The sequence below is a fragment of the Myripristis murdjan genome, chromosome 19 (assembly GCF_902150065.1).
Source record: "Myripristis murdjan chromosome 19, fMyrMur1.1, whole genome shotgun sequence".
In the NCBI taxonomy this organism is placed as follows: Eukaryota; Metazoa; Chordata; class Actinopteri; order Holocentriformes; family Holocentridae; genus Myripristis; species Myripristis murdjan.
In genome coordinates this window covers 10,565,337-10,586,143 of record NC_043998.1, presented here as the reverse complement: position 1 = coordinate 10,586,143, position 20,807 = coordinate 10,565,337, and the positions used below count along the sequence as shown (strand labels likewise).

The following is a 20,807-nucleotide window of genomic DNA, read 5'->3' as shown; positions in this document are numbered from 1 at the left end:
CTTTCTACTTCCAAAATTACCTCAATCATCATGAGCTGGTTTTGTGTGAATTTGTCTCCTCTTAACTTGTTCAAGCATACAAGCATATAACTTTTTTTTTTTTTTTTTTATCACATGTGAAATAAATATGTATGATGAAGCATAAAAGAAGTGTCTTTTTTTATACATTTAGAATGACTGGACAAGTGGGGGATTTCATATAATTTATTCCAAAAGTTCAAGTTTATTTAGAGCCCTTCACTGTTACAGTCTCAGCGTGTTACCTGCCCACTTTCTATAGAAAACAGTACAAATCCACTCTATCAATAAAAATTATATCAAACACATATTGTAATTTTTTAGCAAGGAAATGGCTGTTATGCAAACTACATTTTATTACAAAGCTTCAATAACTGTACAAATACAGAATCAGCAAAATTACGCAGCAAATGTCAAAAATATACAAAAAGTACAATTAATCAATCAAGAGGGAACCACATTTTAATTCCATTATACAACCTGTTGTATAATGACCAATAAACTTCCTTGTATCCTTGTATCCTTGAACTATACAAATGAACTTAATTGAATATGATGACTTAGTAATGTTTCTCACACACTGGTACACTTCCAATATCAGGCCAAGGTGTCATTTCATTTCAGTGAATGGACTTTCAGATGAAAAGCTGAGTATAAAGTAATGCAGTCATAGCTGATTATGGATCAGCTTCATGCTGTTTATGCTCGAGTATGGATTAAATACAGTGTGTTGAAGATGACAGGTGGTAGGTTTAATTTACGGTTAGCACACAGGAGATACTGTTGCAGTCAGCATGCTTATACTGTGAGTAAAGTTTTAGGAAATGTCTGTGGGATGTGACCTGTCCCTGTGTTTATTGTTCTGGTGGCGGTGCCTCTCCGGCCTCCGCTGCACCTTCGCCCTCCGCTGCACCTCCGCCCTCCTGCTCAATCATCTGCTTGTACTGGCTCTTGAAAAACCCAGCCTGAGGATGAAACACATTGTTGCATGGGGACAAAAATGTATCAGTGTTTCAAGAAAATGTCAGTATTGACTGATCCAAAATCACATGACACTGCATCATTTATTTTTTTAATTGGATGAATGATCATCGGTGCATCATGTGCAAATCTCAGTTTTTGATGCCAACTAGTGATGAAAAAAAAAAAAAAAATTCTATCTTGTATCTATATCTTGGATGAAGCAGTCCATATTTTCACTAAACAGAATGAGTCTCATTTCTTTATGGTGACAATTTTTGATTATTTCCCAGGGAGTAGTTTTCATCATGGTAAGAGCATATCATAATTTCACTACATACTGCATGGTGCAAAAAGAAATACAGAGAAATAAAGAAACACACACCTAAATACCAGAGCTCAGAATTCAGTGCCTTCAGAACTGAGTATTAATGAAAAAACCTGAAATGATGATATCTACAGTGTATTACCTTATAGAGGCCAGCAGTGATCAAAGCGAGTAGAATCAGCCCTCCAATGGATCCTCCAACGATCTCTTTGGTGAGGTCAGTCTCTGGATACACTTCCACCTCTGTCTCAATCTGAGGGGAGGAGAGGACAGCGTTCCCGTCTAAATCACAGTCAAAGTCTCTGAAACACTTGCAGGTGAAACGGGTGTAAACTTACCTTTCGGACAGGGGGGTTGTTACTGGACCCTGTTGAGTAGAAGATGTACTGATTTCTGTCATACTCCAGAGTGGTGGTGCTGATCAGGACAAATTTGGCCGCTTTCAATCCAATCTGTGGGTTTGAGACGAATAGGAATCAGGATTTGATCTTTATAAAATCAGGGAAAATATCTGGAGATTTACACTAAGCAGTTTTTTTAAAACTCTAGTCAGGGACACTATGAACAAATATAAAAAAATACTGTAAAATGCAGAGACTAAATATCAAGTTCAAATCACATGAATCAAATAATTTAATATCAGATATTTTACACTGTATCACATACCTGCTCTATCCATCCTGAACTAATGTTGGCCGTGAGGTTGTACAGGTTACGCTGATTTTTTCCCATAAACCTGCTGCATCTGAACACTGTGCACCTGGCCACGGAGCAGTTCTGTGGATGATTAAGGGAAGAGCATACAAAGAGGTAACAAAATAAATAAATAAATTCTTTGACAGTGTTATGTAGGCAAAAACAATGCTGTGTAACACGTAACTGAATAATGTAAGGAAATACACCTGCATATAACTACAGCTATACAGCACAGACTATTACAGACATTTCTAAGTGTATGCAAATTATGACTGATGGTACAAGGAAAACTAGGCAAATCATATTTACCACTTTCTGATCTTTTTTTATCTCTTCCACAAAATCTAAGATCGTAGGTTCCTCATCTTTGTCTCTTTGGCAGCCTGGAATCTGAAACAGCAGCAGAGGAGATTATCACTCGAGTCATTCAGCAGACTGATTATTGTGTGGATATTAAAGGTACAGTGTGACATATTGATGAGGGAATTTTGAGAAGCTTTTGCAAAGCCCTATTCCTGAATATTCTGAAGGCTGCATTGTTTACACTGGCATGTGTAATACTGTATGTCACCTCCATGCTCTGGGCATGTTGGAGGAGCATGGTATACACAGGGGACCAGTGCACTACTGCACCATTAAAGGTCGCAAGCTGTGTAGCCTACTTTTAAAGGGTGTTAAGGGTGTAACACTTCTTCTTTTCCATTCCTCAGTTTATACATCTGCTTTCAGGCCACAGTTAAATCTGATTCACCATTTGGCTTGAAAAAACTGAACTGATACAAAAGTCAGTTTTTCCTTTTTAATTTTAACATATACTAACAATTCAACACAAAAAGCTGAATGGCTCTTTTGCCAATGTTCTGTGAATGTTACACAGTGTAAAAACAGAAAGCCCTTCTATGCTCACTGGACCTTACATGTATGGTACAGAGAAACATAAGAAATCAGAGTCACTTTTTTGGTTTCAATGCAAAATCATTATACCCCCTGCATATATAATTTGATTCATTTCATACAGCCGAGACAGACATCAAAAATACCACTGAACTGTGTGTGTCCTAAAGCATCTATTTGGGGATTCTTGACATGAAAAAGTTTGGGACCATGTTATCTTTCATTCCATGATGTAACTGCACCTAAAAGTTAAACTGCATGAAAAATAGGCACAAAGCATTAGGGTTTCAGTAGCTTTGAGCCACCACTCTATGTCACCTGCATGCTGCTAGGATCCACCCAGATGTCTTTGTCACCAAGCTTCACTGGCACCTTGATCACCACAGTCAAATTGAACGCTCTCACAGTATTAATGACCTGAGGAGAGAGGGCACAAGGGCTGAATTACTTAGCAATTAACTCCAGGTTCATCAAGTTCATGAAGTTTCAAGTAAATATAGAAGATATATTACCGTGATGACATGATGGACTGGTTTCTGCAAATTATTCTTTCCAAAGGTGAAATTGTTGTAGCTAAGTGAACTGAACAGAATACAAAATGTTTGATACAAGAACATTGTATGTGACATGACTTCATCTTAGAAAGATAATAAAATTATCCATTTATAATCCTAAAAGTTAACAGGGCACAACACAAACCTTTCAAGTGACACAAAAATGCTGTATTTCACATCAATTTCTTTCATTTTGTAAGGTTCACTTGTTGTGGCGTGCTCAGTATTTCCACTGAAAGAAAGTGAAACACAAATTAAACAATAATTAAATACACACAACACACAAACACACACACACACACACAGGCTTTGTAGTGCTCTGCCGACAGGTTCCTGGATAAGCATTACCTGGTGGCGTTTGCAGTGACATAAATCTTTCTGTCAAGTTGACTGTTGGTATCTATTCCATACGAGACAATGAAGACGGCCTAGAATGAAACAAATTAGAGAAAGCTGTTCAATATGCAGTCTTTACAGTAATAAGACTGCCTTGTTTTGGGGGGTTAACGATCCCTGTAGCAGTATGAGACCTGGAGGAAAACTTGGGCACGAAGGACAAACCTGGGCATTGGTTTTGAAAATAGGCTTGTCAATGGTGCAGTCACTCTGTCCCCGTATTAACCCGTCTTCACTGTCCAAAGAGTTGCATTCAACTCTTCCCTTGATAAAAAAATAAAGAAAGCAAAAATCAGAAACACTGTTTGACCAAACTGAGCACCTCCAAGAGGGTTTAATTTAGGACGATGAAGCTGCAACTAAGTTTGAGTCTAATGCCTTACCTGAAGTGTTGTAAACTTCCTGAATGAGAACTCTGCCGGGTATGTGAGAATGACCCTGCTGTTGTAAGAGTTTTCATCTCTGTTCTGCACTGACACGGTGACATTCAACAGCTCATCAATGCCCACTTTTACCTCTGAAGAGCTGAAAAACACAGATGAAACATGTTGCCCCCCCACTAATAATGAAGCCACTCCATGGGCCAATCGGTAAAAAGATGCATCATCCCTAAAACATTATCTAACTGAAAGTGCACCAGTGGTCTAGTAATTATGGCCTTTGAAAGGCTGAATGTTTGACCTTAAGTTATAGCACATCTATCAGGCCAATCAGTATATTTTTAAAACACCAAAACAACAGAAGTGAAATTCATCATCCTTCCACATTTTGTTAAAGTGCTGACGTGACTATGACTTTGCATATTTCAAGGCACTTTGAATAAATGCATCCACCAAATCAAAGTTGGATGCACCAGGCCGTTAACAAAATTAATCCATACACTCAGATTAAAATGTATATTTATTTCTAAGCCTCACCTGGTGAAGTTGAAATCCACTATGAGGTCATCAACACACTTTTCGTCAGCACCACAGTTTATCTCAAACCCAAGCTGTGGAAGAGGGATGAGGTTAACCATATTAATTCAATTAACAGCTGACTACAGCATGGTGTGGCACAGAGGAACTGTGAATGCCCTACTCCTTAATAAATGTATTTATTATTAAATTTTGTTCAAAGGACACAATCTCTGGTCGTTTCATAGCATGATCAAGGTCTTACTCTCTTAACATAGGTAATCTTCAAATGTATCTAGTAACCTGAAACATGAAACTCATTCAAAATTTACCAAGACGTGTCTAAATCTCCTAATAATCAGTCAATAAAATTAAACTGTTCATACTTTCACTAAACAGACATTCTGCATATCAGGTGTACTCTCCCAACAGTAAGGTCATACAGTGAACTGAACAGAAACATGTCAGTTGTAAATTTCGATTCAAGTTCACCCAACACGCCAGAAATACCAGCAAGTTAAAAAAAAATAAATGAAGCCATGCTAAAAAGAGAACTTACGGGGTGATAAGTTGTTGTTTGAGCAAGCGGGGAAAGACTTGGCCTGAGGGTCGCTGAAGAAGCCACACCCTCAAAGGTGAATCTAAGCTCATTGGAAAGTTCATTGAGAGCATCCTCTGGACAAGGCTGCAACAAGACAGCAACATAATGAAATACTCTATTTATCTTTTTATAGTCCAAGGTGATGAAAATTTGTCACAATTCTGGAAACACTGTGATTTGGTAACATTTTTGCTACATTTGCATTCAGACATTGACATTGTTATCCAGATTGACTAAAGCACACTTTTTTTTAGTAAAAGAAAAGGCTCAGGACTCAGACTGCGGGTCACCCAGCAGCCACAATGGTCCCATTACAGTATGGCATTAAACCACTGTTTATAGTGGGTATGCCTAATTCAGTGGTTCCCAAACCAGTTCTCAAGGCCTCTCTGTCCTGTAGGTTTTTGTTCCAGCTCTACTCTTGCACACCTGACCCAATTAAGGCCCGTACACCTTCATGCATGCCCTTCATGCATGATCTGTTTCAACCAATCAGCATGTAGCCCTTAAAAGCATCTAGGGGTTGGCTGAAGCAAACCTGGCTGAAACAAAAACCTGCAGGGCAGGGGGTCCTTGAGGACTAGGTTGGGAAACACTGGCCTAATGTTGTTCAAAACCCAGCACAAACTGCCAGGTAAGCAGCACACCTCAATGAAGAAGTTATGGGTCACACATTGTGGTCGTAGGTTAAGAGTGAGAGAACCGCTCTCCTCTTGTTTTTTCCCCTGGGTGTAAGCTCTGTTGCTTGGAGCCTTGCGGGTGACATCCAGGCTAAAAGTATAATTAATCCTTGCTTGAGCTGTAACAAATCAGAGTTTCATTAAAAGGTTATACAACCAGCATTTAAATGGATACACAATTGTCTCTGTGGTTAACAAAAAGTTAGGAGGGTCAGAAACCTGTCTGTACTCTTGAGAGCGCAGTCATGTGAAAGCATATTTGAACTCTGTTCCTCAAAGGACTTATGCAGTCTGCATTGTTGGTGGGAATTTGGTTCGGGCTGAATGACACTTCTGTTTCCACCATTACAATAGGCTTTGATCTAGAAATGGACAGAACAGAGGAAACATACTTGTGTCAAAATACATCATTAATGCCATTTCTTTTCTACTTTTCACTGTGGTTTAATTGTGAGGAGACTGACTTTGTCAGCTCATATAGTGTTTGTCTGAACTTTTATATACAAAGACACTTCACTCAACAAAGATATTACAGTATGGTTTTAAAGAAAAAAGGATTGAGCTGGAATGCTTCAGAGCTTTTGGTGTGCAAAAATGTCTATGCCATAGTTGGTTGCTCTTTGGACAATGGGTTCTTTTGTATGTCCTTTAAAAAAGGGGGAGACCAAGGCACTGCAGAAATATATTAAAATGATTAATTTTAGGTAGCTAAACAATGAATATGTGCCCATATCCCCAAACAATCATCCTGACCAGTGTCAAACTGTCATGTTACTGATTAGTTGACACTTAAAATGCAGTGTGGTACACAATTATTGCTTCAAAGCTGATGCTGACTGCTTTGCTTTAATATTTTTGAATTGAGTGTGTGCATTTGTCTTTACTTGTTGATGTGGTGTGAAACAGGTTTCATGCTGCAACAAGAATAATTGGTTATCTTCCAAGTCCAAGTTTGATAGTAGGTTCATAACTCATGTAGCAGATCTACCATGTGCTCTCTCTTGTGTCAGTGTCTTGCAGGGGTGTCAAACTGGTGCCATGAAGGGCCAAGAGGCTGCAGGTTTTCATTCCAACTGAAAACTCCACCAGGTGATTTCACTGATTACCTCACCTCCAAGCAGAGAGGAGGAACCAATCAGTGTCATCACCTGGTGGAGTTTTCAGTTGGAATGAAAACCTGCAGCCTCTCGGCCCTCCATGGAACCAGTTTGACACCCCTAGTCTAGAGTTTAAAACATTTACAGGATGGAATTATTGGCCAACAGGAACCACAGACCACATCAGCGTTCTGTGGCCAACAACAGTAAATCACTATTCAGAGAACATAAACACAGCATGATGCCCTTGAGAGGACTTCAAAACATGCAAAAGTCATATTCATTAGAATTCCAATCCAAACTGTGGGACTCTCAGAAGTGCAAACCTTAAGGTTACAAAATCATACAAAGTAAATAGAGATTTTGAATACAACTGGACTGATGTTTGAATTATACCAGGGAGTAACAGTGTTTGAGAACAACATATTGGAATTACCTGAGTAAGAGAACTCTGCCCTTTGACCCCACTGCCAAGTCAGGTAAACTGTCCCCACTGAGGTCAAATGAGGACTGACTGATGGACAGGCCAAAGAACTGCAGTCCTCTCTGGACATCAGACCCAGCAATTCTCTATGCAAATGGAAAAAAGTGTTTTCATTAACATAATCAAAATTGCAATCTCTGCATACAAAGTGGGTTGCATGAATCCATGCACACGTGATGTGCTAACAATATGTCTTTACCACATTTTTTTGTACAAACAAGATCACCTGTATACACACCTGTGAGTATTTCCCATGAGAACCAAACCCACCAATCAAAATACTAGCCCACCCACAACTCATCCAACTGCACCCTGAGTTAGACAAACAAAACTCACCCTGCGTTCCAATACTCATACTACCATACTATTTAGTAGGGAAAAAAATAATTAGTATGTCCCAATACATACTAAACTACATACTTTGTAAGGGCAGCTGCAGTACATACTAAAAGTAAAAAGTATAAGTATGCGATTTGGAACGCAGGGAAACACATAAAATGTGGTGATATGGGTTTGCTGCTGCTTTGAATCTTACACACCTGTGAGTATGTAGGATTGAGTCGTCCTTTTCCTTCACCATTGAATATATAAATGCTTCCTTGACCATCATTCTCCAAAGGTGCTCCAACAGCCAAATCATTGAGTCCATCACTGTTAAGGTCAGGCAGGAGGGCAAGAGTTGACCCAAATCTTCCTTTTTGTTCTTCATCCCCTTTCAACAATATTGGATTTTCAAACCGACAATCAACATTCTGGTGGAAAAAATAAAAGGGTGAGAACAAATGTTTGAATCATCATGTCCACTAACAAATAGATTGGTTCCATATCGCTAAATAAAACCACACTTTACCAAACCAGTTAAGCTGCAGATGTAAACCCTTCCCTCTCTATCTTTGTCCATGAACATAGGGGCAGATATGAGGACTAGATCAGTATAGCCTGCAGCATCACGATCCACATCCACGGCGCAAATCTCTGCCCCAAAATACGCACCAAGCTGAAACTGTAAAAACAATCCATACAAAGCAAAACAGTGAGAGTGTGTTCATATAGAAGAATGATATTGTACTTCTATATTGTCTTCTACAGAAGGGATATTTACTGAATCTTTTGAGCACAAACCTGCCAGGGATGGGGGTCAATCCTTTGGACAGTGCTTGAGATAGCCATTGCTAGCCCTCTGTGTAGGTATCTTGGAGCGCCTACAATTGTTAACGTGCCAGCACTTGTTTTGGCAACTGCCATGGAGTAACCTTGGATCAAAAAAAGAAATGTCGGGCCCAGCAACAGTCAAAATTCTTTTCAATGTGCACTGCAGGTTTGATTTGAGATATCATTACACTATCTATGACTGAGGTCTACTTGGGTTGTAATGGCAGTAATGATAGTGTTTATTGGAGGATAATTTTAATTTACAAGACCTCAGATTGGAGTAAAAAGTAAGAGACCAATGGAGACCAAAACCTCCACAACATCTAAAAAGTATTTAAGGGTGAATAGTTGTTGTTTTGATAGAAAGTCTACTTTTTCAGCAAACAGCAAATATGAGATTGGATGCTAGCTATTAGTGATGTGTGGACTGGCTCTGATATCATTCAAATAATTTTCTCCAATTTAGAGACAGGCATGGACATTTTCCGAAAAATGAGGCTTTTCACATTAATTATGATATATTATTTCACCCACAACTCCACTTTTAATCAGAATGTTAATTTTTATGACCTGGCCCAGCTGATGCATAGTGCCCACAGATCTGACTGCAATCTGCACATCAGCTACTGAACCTGATGCTACAGAATACTACCAGAGACAACCTGACCCAAACAGAAGCCTGAAATACAGTGAAGCAGTATTTTTTGATTTTAACAAATGAAAAAATAAAGCAATTGGCTCTTGCCAAAGATGCCTTTGTTTTCCTCCTTCCATGTATATTTACTCCTGTTCTCACCACTTTGTCTTCCCTGCCTGCCTGTTTCTGGTTTCCAAGGAAGGAGGGAGGATTACTGAGAGGCAAAACATAATCTATACAACATATCACAATTGTGCACTCATTTCATAGATTGCTGTTAATTTTGTTACCTAGATAACTGTCAGGCTCCAGATACTGTGCTGAGTGAGTGTAGCTTTCCGTGCCTCCTGAGTATCTCAGGTAGCCTCCTCTCCAGTCATTGGCACCAACAGTGGCCATCTGAATTCCCCCCTAGTCAGACAGTCAGATCTTTTACTGAGAAATCTTTCCTGACTCATCTTGTTCCATATTTCCAAATGCAAACTATTAACAAAGTTACAATGAAGTCAGCAAATGTGCTTCTGCAATATTCTGAAGTTTAAGTCGTGTGTGTCCTTAGTTACCCCTGGGACATAAGCCACACTGAATCCCTCCTGAGCCATTTCCATAGTCAGAGAGTCACCTTGTGTTTGAGATCCTGTAATAGCAAGAATAAAGACAAGAGTTTCTCAATGATTTCCATACAGTGGTAGACTTCCTGAAAAACTAAATGCATTGAAATTGTATGCAAATTTAGTGAAAAATAGACTACAGATCTACAAGTTGTTTAGGGATTTGCAGTTATTAGACACTGATTATTGTTTCTTTGTGCAAAAAATGAGTATGAGTACATCTTCTATGTATTTTCTTTTTTTCAGACATATAAGGTTTATTTATTTACCTGACATGTTTCGGCGTTTGACTTCCGCCTTCATCAGAGTGTCACTGGGTGTTGGTGTGACGCATCTTTATCAGCTGATGACCTGTCAGATTTTGACAGGTCGGTCACGCCTTCTGCTGACCGCTCGCCCCCTGCAGGATGCTGCTCCAGGTGTGGGAGAGCATGTATGCTCCCTCGTCCCTGTTGATGGTCCTCGGGCCTCGAGGACCATCAACCTGGAGCGGCATCCTGCAGGGGGCGAGCGGTCAGCAGAAGGCGACCGACCTGTCAAAATCTGACAGGTTGGTCACGCCTTCCAAAAAAACAACAGCTGATAAAGATGCGTCACACCAACACCCAGTGACACTCTGATGAAGGCGGAAGTCAAACGCCGAAACATGTCAGGTAAATAAATAAACCTTATATGTCTGAAAAAAAGAAAATACATAGAAGATCTAAGTAAGAGAAGACATAATGAACTCAATCAAACAAGTATGAGTACATGTTCATAATGTCATGGCCACAGCTATGCTCTGGTCTAGGATTTCCCTTGTGTTTTCCTGTCTGTCTCCGTGTGTCTTTGGTGTCTTTCTCTCTCCCTCTCTCTCCCAGCTCCTTGCTTCACCAACACACCTTTCCTCATTGCCATCAGCGCACCATGCCCTGTCACGTCTTCCTCGCCAGTCCTCAATGCCACCCCAAGCCTGGCTGCAGTCATTCTGCATCCTCCCTCTGCATCACCTAATTCTCTCCCTGTCTGTACAATCTACCTCTATTCCCCTTTCTTTCTCAATAAACCTTCTTTACTCAAAATCCTACAGTTGGAGTCCTGCATTTGGGTTCACCTACACTACTCACAAAAAGTTAGGGATATTCGGCTTTCGGGTGAAATTTCAGGATGAACCTAAAATGCATTATAACCTTTACAGGTTAACTTAATGTGACCTTCTGTAAACTTTTGAATGCACATGTCCAACTGTTCAATGTTTCAGTACTTTTTGCACAAGTTGCTGTTCTCTAACAAGGAGTTTAACGGCAAAATTCACATCAGGTGTTTGATGCTCCAGCTCATCGAGGTCGTATCATTAGGGAACGGCTGCTGGAGACTGGGGTACCTCAAATGGAGTGGCCTGCACTTTCTCCAGACCTGAATCCCATAGAAAACCTATGGGATCAGCTGAGTCGCCGTGTAGAGGCTCGGAGCTCTGTACCCCAGAACCTCAATGTCCTGAGGGCCGCCCTTCAAGAAGAGTGGGATGCCATGCCTCAGCAGACAATAAGTCGACTTGTGAACAGCATGAGATGTCGTTGTCAAGCTGTAATTGATGCTCAAGGGCACATGACAAGTTATTGACACTGACATTTTTTGTTGTGGTATACCCACCACTGTTGTTGGCTTTTGTTTCAAGAAATTGTTTGAGATGAGGAAATCACCAGTGTATACTTCTACTTAAATGCCCTACTTTCATGATATAATATCACTGTAGTGTGAACTTTTTCAATTTTCCATAAATTTCACCCAAAAGCCAAATATCCCTATCTTTTTGTGAGTAGTGTATATCAACACATAACACATATTGTCCCTACATGAAACTTCAATTATACAGTCTGGAGCTTTAACATGAAATGGCCTAATTCAACACAAAACAGTGACATCCTCTGTACCTAGATGAAACTAGAATATCTAATTTCAACTGAAAATGTAAAAAAAAAAAAAAATTAAACTCATTAATAACTATTTTGAGAATTTCACAACTATACCTTCAATAGCAAAGATTCTGTCCTGCAAGCTCCCACTTATTATGGAAAGTGCGTCAAAGTTATTCACTTTAAACACGTGGTCTGATTTTGGAGAAGATGCGATGAGCTCCAGTTCCCTCTTAGCGCTGCTCTGAGAAAATGCACTGCCCACCTAGAGATATTGAAGAAAATTGTTTCAAAAGTATCATATTTTGCTATAAAACAGAGTTGATCTGTTTATTTGTTAAAAAACAGTCAATGAACACATTGTTTAGAATATATCCATCAAATCATCATCAAGAGGTTTATAGAGGAACCTGAATGACTCATACAGATTATAAAAGTGGTGGTTGTCAGTCCTCTTTTACTGTTAATAGTATTTGCAACACATGAAAATGACGTTCTCTCAACAGTAAGTCCATTTACATAATCTGTGTTACTGTCGGCTATATTTGCACAAAAAATAACTAATATCCTCTGTATACAAAAGGGTACCTTATGAACATCTTACCCCAATTACAAATCGGATAATCTTGTGATTCTCAGCTAAGTTTACTGCCCATGGTAAAGACAGACGGCCATTAGATTCTCCGTCAGTGATGACAATCAAAACCTTCTTCGCATTTGGTCTGGATCCCCCTGATGATGAGAAGACATCTCGACTGCCAATAGAAAGACAAACTTTCAAAACACTTGAATAATTGCAGTGCATGATTATTAATGGTGATTACAGAACAAATACTACTTTGTATTGTTAGTATGGTTTATTACAAAACTGCTGCAACCGCATCATTTCATCAAGTGATTTTGTTCATCTCTGACTGAATTAACTGGCCAGACCTTGTGGCAGAAGGCGAATTTAAATTTTTGATAATAACATTAATGATAATAACATAATAATAGTTCTGTACAAAGTGTCAGTCATCACTGATGTTAATTGCTGAGTTTCTTGTGACAAATTTAATGCAAGTTAGCTTCATGTTTTTTTTATTTATTTCTTCATTAATTCATTCATTTATTCATCAATTTATGTATTTTTTCAACACTGTTTGAAGTTATTCAGTTTAATTCAGTGAGAGAGCATCATATTGCTGATTTCCTTTCAAGCTCTAAGCTTAGAAACACTCTAGAAATGCCATGAATCCAGAGTATATGATACATTACCATACATTATTAGCACAATATTGGAAAGACACTTACACAACCTGTTGGATGGCTTCGGCTGTGTGAGTGCCTCCTTCCATTTGATCAATTCTATCAATTCTATATTCCCAAGATCCAGATCTGGGAAAATTTTTAAAGTTATCCTCAATTCTGGTCCATGATGAAAACTGGACAACGGCAAACTGCAAAAAGACACAAAGAAATAAAAGCCAACAATGTGTGAATGTGTATCTATGTCTATACTGCAGATGGGTGACAAACTAAAGGAAAAACCAACACTATGGGCTCTAGTTTCGCAGACCAGGCGAGGCGGGGGCGTAGCGCAGATGCGCTTCGCCAACTGGGTGTGGCCAGGCGGATTTTCCAAGTTTGGCACGCCGTTCTCGGTGGCGCAAGTACTCCGCCGTCCCTCCTACCGGCGGAGGGGAGGAGAGAAGGCATGGAGTGGGTTTGACACAGCCGATTCACATGTAACCAATCAAATGAGCCCCTGTCCTTGCCTTTAAAATGCGCTGCGTGAAGGCGTAATGAAAGTTTACACAGCTGACATGGAGGTCTATTGCCGCGGGCGGAGCGGAGCCCAGGAGACAGGCGCGGAGCGGAGACCGACGAGCAGTGCAGACACGTCACCAAAACCTCACAGGCAGGCTTCCGGAATGTCAGGCACATGAACGATGCAATAAATACCTAAAAAAACACTATTCAATGCTACGATCACAATCAGCACATACATATATCTCCATATCAACTGTCCCGTCACAGCTGATGTCAGATCAGAGGAGATTGGCACCGTTTGTGCTGATTGTGAGGTTTTGGTGATGTGCGCCAGGCAGCCAAACTTCCACTGCGCCAGCTCCGCTCCGCCTTGCGCTGAAAGTAGACGTGGTTTCAGGAGGCGAGCTTTTGGCGCACCTCGGCGAAGCCTTTTGGCACGAAACTGTCACTGCGCCAAGCCGAATCTGTCAGCACCTCCCCCCGCTGCGCCGCCACTCCCATCTCGGCGAACCTCCGCCTGCGAAACTTGGACACTGTCCGCCTCTGCCGTTTCGCCGGTCGAAACTAGCTCTGCGCGGGGTTCGCCTCACTGCGCCACCCCGCGCTGCGCCGGGAAACTAGAGCCCAAAGTGTCTTAGTAAGGTGTTGGACTGCACGAGCAGCCAGAACAGCTTCAGTGCTCTGCACAAAGATTCACAGAAGTCCTGGTACTCTACTGGAGGGATGTACACTATTCTTCCAAAAACTACTCTGTCCTCTGGTGTTTAGATGATGGTGATAAAGAGCGCTGTCTAACCCTAAGGTGATAGGATCATGATTTATATCATTTAGATAATCATCAATCCATTCATTGAGCCCTCCTGCCCATCTGGAGAGAAATGTTTGATCATACGCTAAAGATAATCACCCAGAATATCTTTGTATTCTTTTGCAGTGAGCCTTCCCTCTAAGGGTGCATGTGGGCCCAAACCATGCAGGGAATCCCCCAGTCACCCAACATCCAATGGACTCTGTCACTGCATGTATGCAGAATTCAGGTCAGTAATGTTCCCTTGTTGGACACCACTCATCCACGCCCCACTCACCCAGAATATCTTGATGGATGACTCATCACTTTCCCCCAGATTTCTGCAGATTAGGACCAATTGTTTCTGCACCACTGAAATCTCAGATGTGCATTTGTCTTTGTAATGAGAGGCTTCATGCACTGCAGTCCTACTATAACATCTCTCTCTATGTACAGGATCTTTTAGAAAGAATGGAGCTACATCCAAGAAGCACTGAAGCTATTCAGGCTGCTCTTGGAGGCCCAACAAGACACTTCACGTTGGTTCTTTTCTTTTTGTCACCTGTATCTATCTAAAGAGACATAGATATATAGAGATAGATAGAAATTCATCGCTTTAAAATTTCCCTCTCAAGGTAAAGCAATTGGTTGAAAGAAATAGGAATGTACCTGCTAATACTGGAGCAGCAACAATAATCTGACTCATGCATTGTTTTAACAAAACAAGCCTACCTGTGCACCTCTTGCCCGTAATGGTCTGATCATTCTTTTCACAAAATCCTTCATTCTCCTGAAGTCACTTGATGATACACTGCCTGAGCCATCCAGTAAAAATGCAATGTCTGCCTTGATTTGACACTCTGTCAATTAGAAGAAATGAGTCAGGGCTGACATTTTCAAGCCAAATTTCATGTTTAGTTTCATGAGACTGTGTGAGACTGGATTAAGACTGTCAAAAAAAAAAACAAAAAAACAATTGGTTACAGCTTTGGGACAGTGCTGTTCTGTGTGGATACATTACATCAGGGAAATTAAAAAAAAAAAAATCTCATTTAAGTTGTTACATAGATTCAGTGTGTTTTCATTCTGTTTCATTCCCGTGTGCCAATTATTGTGTACAGCTTTAAGCTATTTTGACTTCTAAATAATTGCATTTTGAGCAAATGCATTCATTTTCTACTTACATTTTACAGCATCGTGTAGGCTAATTTCTCACAGTGACTATATAATGTTTATTATCAACATCATATTATCATGTTTTCACCAATGCCTTTCATACTGTGGGGAATTGGACTGATGAGGTGCATATCACTGACCCTCAAATTAGATTTCACAGTAGCTTCTTTCATTCCACATCAACATATTTACCTTCAAGAGAGGAGGGCATAATTGATGCAACCCTATCATTTCCATTTATCTGCAAGCATGCACCATTGTATTTAGTGATACTTTTGCAGTCCTTTGGAATGGTTGGACCACATGCCTAAAAGGAATACAATTATGTTCTTAAGAACAGACAGTAGAGCACTTTTTTCATAAGCATGGAAACAATCTATTTTCTAAGTGCAAAGCAAATTTTAGCCCTACTACAAAAACACAGAAATGGTGTCACACTGAAATTTTCTGAATCCTTTACACAACACCTGTCAGTGTCCTATGTGGCAATCCAAGCACCAAGACAATTGACTTTAAATTGCACCTAGCATTAACAAGGCACTACATTTGATATATTATTATATATTTAAGGAAATATAAAGCATCAATGCACCAACTGACTTTGTTGAACAATCTGCATTACATCCATCCAAAAGAAATACCAATTACTTTAAAAACAATGAGGTACTTGGAATGATTTTAGTCTAAACTATTTATATAAATATGCATCTGAAGAAAACAATTGATTTTTCTTTTCATGATGCAACATGCTTTCAAGCTCCATATATAAATGAGTGTAGTTTGCCAGCTCACCATAGTGCTTTTTGTGACTGGGTCACTTGCCATTGCCAAACCAAGGGACATATTGACCGCAAAACTTGGCACTGGGTTAAAAAAGAAATTAACACTACATTACATAACATTAACAAATTACAATTATTACATTATTACATGTTTTGCCTTTCTCTTTCATTAACTCTCACCATGCTCCAGATAGAGACACTGTATGTCAGCCAGTCAGGCCTGTATACATATTAGATGATCAAATGGGAATCACATGATAATCTCTTAATATGGCTACCAGTGTATGAACACGTAACACCTACGTATGGACAACAACTAATAGCTCAAAACTAAAACAAATTCTATATTTATAAAAAAGGACAGTAGGTAACTTTGAGTCCTTTTTAGAGCCACCCTTTTATTCTCCAAACATACTCAGTATATAACACTTGGAAATGAACACACAGTATGTTAATTTCAACTCAATGTTGCCTACCTGAAATGGACACGTCCCTGCAGGTTTCAGTGGTGCAAGTGTATATTTTCCCCCTCCTATCTGATGAGTACTGTTCAAGGGGGGCACTGACCAGCAAGCTGGAGAGAGGCACCACAGGTATATGAGGAGAAAACAGCATAAAACCCTTAAGCCACAGAGTTTGTTTACTGAAAACAGCTAGATGGCAACATTTTCATTAATGAAAAGAAAGTTTGACAGTGCAAAAGAAAAATAACTCTTGAAACAAACTTGGAGAAATGTCACCATGCTTGAACCATTTGCATTTTGCCCGGTTGAAGTGTGTATATGCGACTGGGGTGTAAATGGGCTGTGGGTCATTGTACTGTTTGTATTTCCTGTGCTTATGAGATGCAGATAGACAGATTCAGATTTGATCATTCTGTTTTGCCCATGTCAGACATAGTACATTGGCAAAACAAGAAGCAGCTGTCTTGTTTACACAATGTGGGATAATGGATATAGTACACCTGAAACACAGCAAATCCTTTTGGCATTAATATTCTCTTGTAAACTATGCTGCTCCTGAATATTTACTTTCACTGGTGTGTCTAGCTAGTGTTCCCTGGAAGACTTAGTGCATTATGAAGGGCCTCTCGCTCAATGTTTGCAGTGCCACACTTTCTTTTTTTACACACTTTTTGTATTTTGCATTTTGGAAATTGGATATATATTGTGCATACATGCTTTGTAAGATAACTGTGTTTATGAGAGATTATGCGACAGTTCACCAGTTGGCTGAGTGAACAACAATAGGCCTTGGGTGATGATGAATACATGATGTGTTGACAAACCACAGCCTATATTCACCCCAGTTGCACGTACGCACTTGCCAGTGAGGAAGGGTTAGGACCGAAACATTCGTTCTCACATTAAAGAAATGAGAAGTACTTCACTTGATTTGATATGTTGTGCTGTGGTTGCTTGGTGAAAGAGGTAAGTACACATTACTAGTTATCAACAACTGGAACCTGAACCAACTGCCTCAGTTCTTTGCAACGGCAACAATTCAGCTCCAGCCATCCTGCCATGTTGATTTGAATATGCTCTACTCATATTTAAGATCTCTGAGTGTGACCCACTTCCTACATTGTCACTGAAAAATATCTCGTGGTCAACGGACCAAAGATGGTGGCCCTCATCACAGGATACACACTTTGTCTTTACTTACCTCCGTCCTCTTTGCACCACCTGGTATCCAAACCCTGCAGCAGAGTGGCTCAAGGATTTCCATGCCGTAGGATCGATGTTAAAACCGCCTGCAGCTCTGAACGCTAAGAAATATAGAAAGAACAACACATTTATCTGAACTGAACAATTATATACAATTTCAATTCATTTACTCATCTCTGCATCTCTATCTGTCTATGTATCTGTCTATCTGTATTTTCCTCCATGGGCTGATAACATTATATCTTTAGATAAATTAAAATATCCAGGGAGAAGCAAGGGTGCTGTTATATATTTAATTACTTTGGATCAAAATGTTGAACAAGGAAGTGAATTTACAGGAACTTCAAGGACATAAAATCGCCTTTCTTCCTTTCTTGGAACTGACAAACAGAAAACCATGATAAATGCAGTGGTGGTGGCCTGATTCACACACACGCGCGCGCGCGCGCGCACACACACACACACACACACACACACGGTGTGGAAATTATACAGTCATCTTGACGTTTTGTTTTGTTTTTCCACAGATGGACATTATAGGCTGGTTATATTGAAACACTTTGCTGTGGTAACTCATCACTCCTTTTGCAGTCCATTTGCTATCTTGCTGTGGTTATGTTTTTTCCACAATGGTAAAAGACTTTAGGGTAAAGAAAAAATCAATGCAAATCCATTAATGAGGTAAAGCATCCTCTGATGAATTCATGACCCTCAGACCATTTTGATACTTTGGGTGGACTGAAATCTGCAATGCATGATATTCCAAAAGAGATCCTGTGGTAATTTTGCTCTGATTCCCAGACATATAAGTCAATAACAAAAGCATAATTTCAGCACACAAGGCCCCGAAGCTCTGCTTTCTCATATTATCATGATAAATGGTCGTGGCTCCATGGAGGAAACTGTTGCTGAAAATGTTATTTTTTTAATTCTGTTCTTGGCTCTGTCCCTACTGTCTGCATTCTCCCTCTGGGTGATAGTGTAGTTAAGTGACTTGGTTTGTTTTTAATGAGACCACTATGCTGAAGCGGCTATGGCACAACATCATTTTCACATCACTAAGGTTTACAGTTACAGGCGACAGCACCTCCCATACTGAAACTACTCTGACCAGTTCTTGAGCCTGTGTTGAAAGGAGGCAGATAGTTTGATGCAATAGGGCTGAGCAATGGAGGCTCTTTATTTTCCCAAATATAGGCTAGTGATCAGTTATTAATCACAGTTATTAAGCCTGAGGTGAAGCATAATAAAAAGAAAAATCTTCACTTCGAGCATCTTAGAGGAAAATTTTTGCCACTCTCTGCTACAGTGCATATTATAAACAAAACAAAATGTTTCATTATTCCTCAAAGGAAAAAGCTGTTTAAATAATAGAGGAAACTGAAATTGTGCTACGTTCATTTCATTGAATTACTTCTGTTTTTTTTAAGCCACAGGGGCAAAGAGGGTGAGGAAAGCAAAGAAAGAAAAAAAAGAAAAGAAACAGAAGCTAACTTTTGCTTACCTGATAAGAACACTGCAGCAGTAATGATCCAGGCCATTGTGTTACTCCCATGGATAAAAGGACCAGTGTGATGTGAAGTCCGAACCATAAAGCCTGATTCTAACACCAAAGGAGGAAACTGTTTCTATTGGTGAAACTGTCAGGGTTAGAGATGTTGAAAGCAAACAGCAGGGAAAAAAATCATTCAAAGTCAAGATAAACCACTAGGAGGAGGAGCAAACTTGTATGTAGGAGGGGTCATTGTTTTGACACATACTTTCCATATCTGCCCACCCAGTATATTATGATCTTTTAAGTCATGCCGACTACATTATCCTCACTGGACTTCAAGCAAGAGAAACAGACAGCCCTGAGACTCCAGTTTTTAAATTGGGGAATCTGTAATGACTCCCACATCATAATAATTATTATTTCAAATTTAAAAATGAAAACTAGAAAGGGAGAAAAAGGAAACATAAAATGTTTCATTAAAATTGGGCAAACATTAAAACACCAGTGCCTGTCTGTCTGTTCACTACCACACCCTGAAAAAGTGCGGCAGTGCTGGGGTTTTTATTGTTTCTACATAATAGCCCTGTTTAAATACAGGCTTTACTTCAAAGACTTAGACTCAGAAAGCGATGTTGTCCCTTACCAAAAGAGTGCCAGTGAAGACCACAAACCACACCCATGAAGCACTCTTTGCAATTCTTTGCAAATTCCTTTTTTAAGTTTCAAGACTAGGCCTGCTATATAGCCTAGATGCATGCCATGTGAATTAACATCTGTCCATTTTACTCAAATCTAACCATGCCCTTTGATGGAACAGTCTGGTGTAATTCCACTGCTGTATGTTTGTAATAATGAGCAACAACACATCAGCTATGATAATGGTAAATTATTCAGTGTGCTCCACCATCCCATCAGCTGATGTGGAGAGATTAGGCTCTGTGCAGACTGGGGCCTTGTTCAGGCTTGTTGTAAACCTTCAGGGACGATCCCACCACAGGCAGACAGCCACAGCAGATGCTACACCTGGCATTTCCTTGCAAGCAGCCACTCGAGGAAAAAAAAAAAAACACACACACACATACACACACACACACACACACACACACACACACACACACACACACACACACACACACACAAACCCCTCAGAGTCACTCATTTCCTTTACTTCTCCTTTCTCTTTTTACTTTTACTAACTTTCAACAACTCCCCCCCGTCCCGTCTCCCATTACCTTCCCAGCTGTCAGCA

At 39.9% G+C, this 20,807-nt stretch overlaps 2 protein-coding genes across 3 annotated transcripts in view; one reads left to right on the top strand and one right to left on the bottom strand.

The window, feature by feature from the left end:
* Positions 1-198: 198 nt before the first annotated feature.
* LOC115377809 (integrin alpha-M-like) lies at positions 199-19,705 on the bottom strand. The gene is made up of 30 exons (XM_030077834.1): positions 19,568-19,705; positions 18,062-18,164; positions 16,873-16,970; positions 16,407-16,477; positions 15,807-15,921; positions 15,171-15,298; positions 13,193-13,338; positions 12,504-12,654; positions 12,014-12,164; positions 9,957-10,030; positions 9,684-9,804; positions 8,727-8,857; positions 8,455-8,607; positions 8,144-8,356; positions 7,557-7,690; positions 6,243-6,385; positions 5,991-6,142; positions 5,302-5,427; positions 4,764-4,837; positions 4,230-4,371; positions 4,012-4,110; positions 3,799-3,878; positions 3,596-3,682; positions 3,409-3,478; positions 3,215-3,313; positions 2,312-2,392; positions 1,973-2,083; positions 1,645-1,758; positions 1,449-1,559; positions 199-983 (listed from the first exon to the last, which is right to left on the bottom strand). The coding sequence occupies exons 1-30, from the start codon at positions 19,653-19,655 to the stop codon at positions 873-875; spliced, it is 3,477 nt and encodes a 1,158-aa protein (XP_029933694.1). The 5' UTR covers positions 19,656-19,705; the 3' UTR covers positions 199-872.
* aldoab (aldolase a, fructose-bisphosphate, b) overlaps positions 5,868-20,807 on the top strand; it is a 30,489-nt gene continuing 15,549 nt past the window's right edge. For both annotated transcript variants that reach the window (XM_030077859.1, XM_030077858.1), the window contains exons 1-2: positions 5,868-5,977; positions 14,586-14,688. The gene's annotated coding sequence lies outside the window, so the exon portion shown is untranslated. The remainder of the gene's footprint in view (positions 5,978-14,585; positions 14,689-20,807) is intronic.

Coding starts and splice junctions, on each gene's coding strand:
- LOC115377809 (XM_030077834.1), bottom strand. CDS start 19,655: ATGGTTCGGACTTCACATCACACTGGTCCTTTTATCCATGGGAGTAAC. Junction 13,339..15,170: donor TACGGGCAAGAGGTGCACAG/GTAGGCTTGTTT, acceptor GTCTTTTTGCAG/TTTGCCGTTGTCCAGTTTTC. Junction 8,608..8,726: donor TTGACCCCCATCCCTGGCAG/GTTTGTGCTCAA, acceptor TTGTTTTTACAG/TTTCAGCTTGGTGCGTATTT.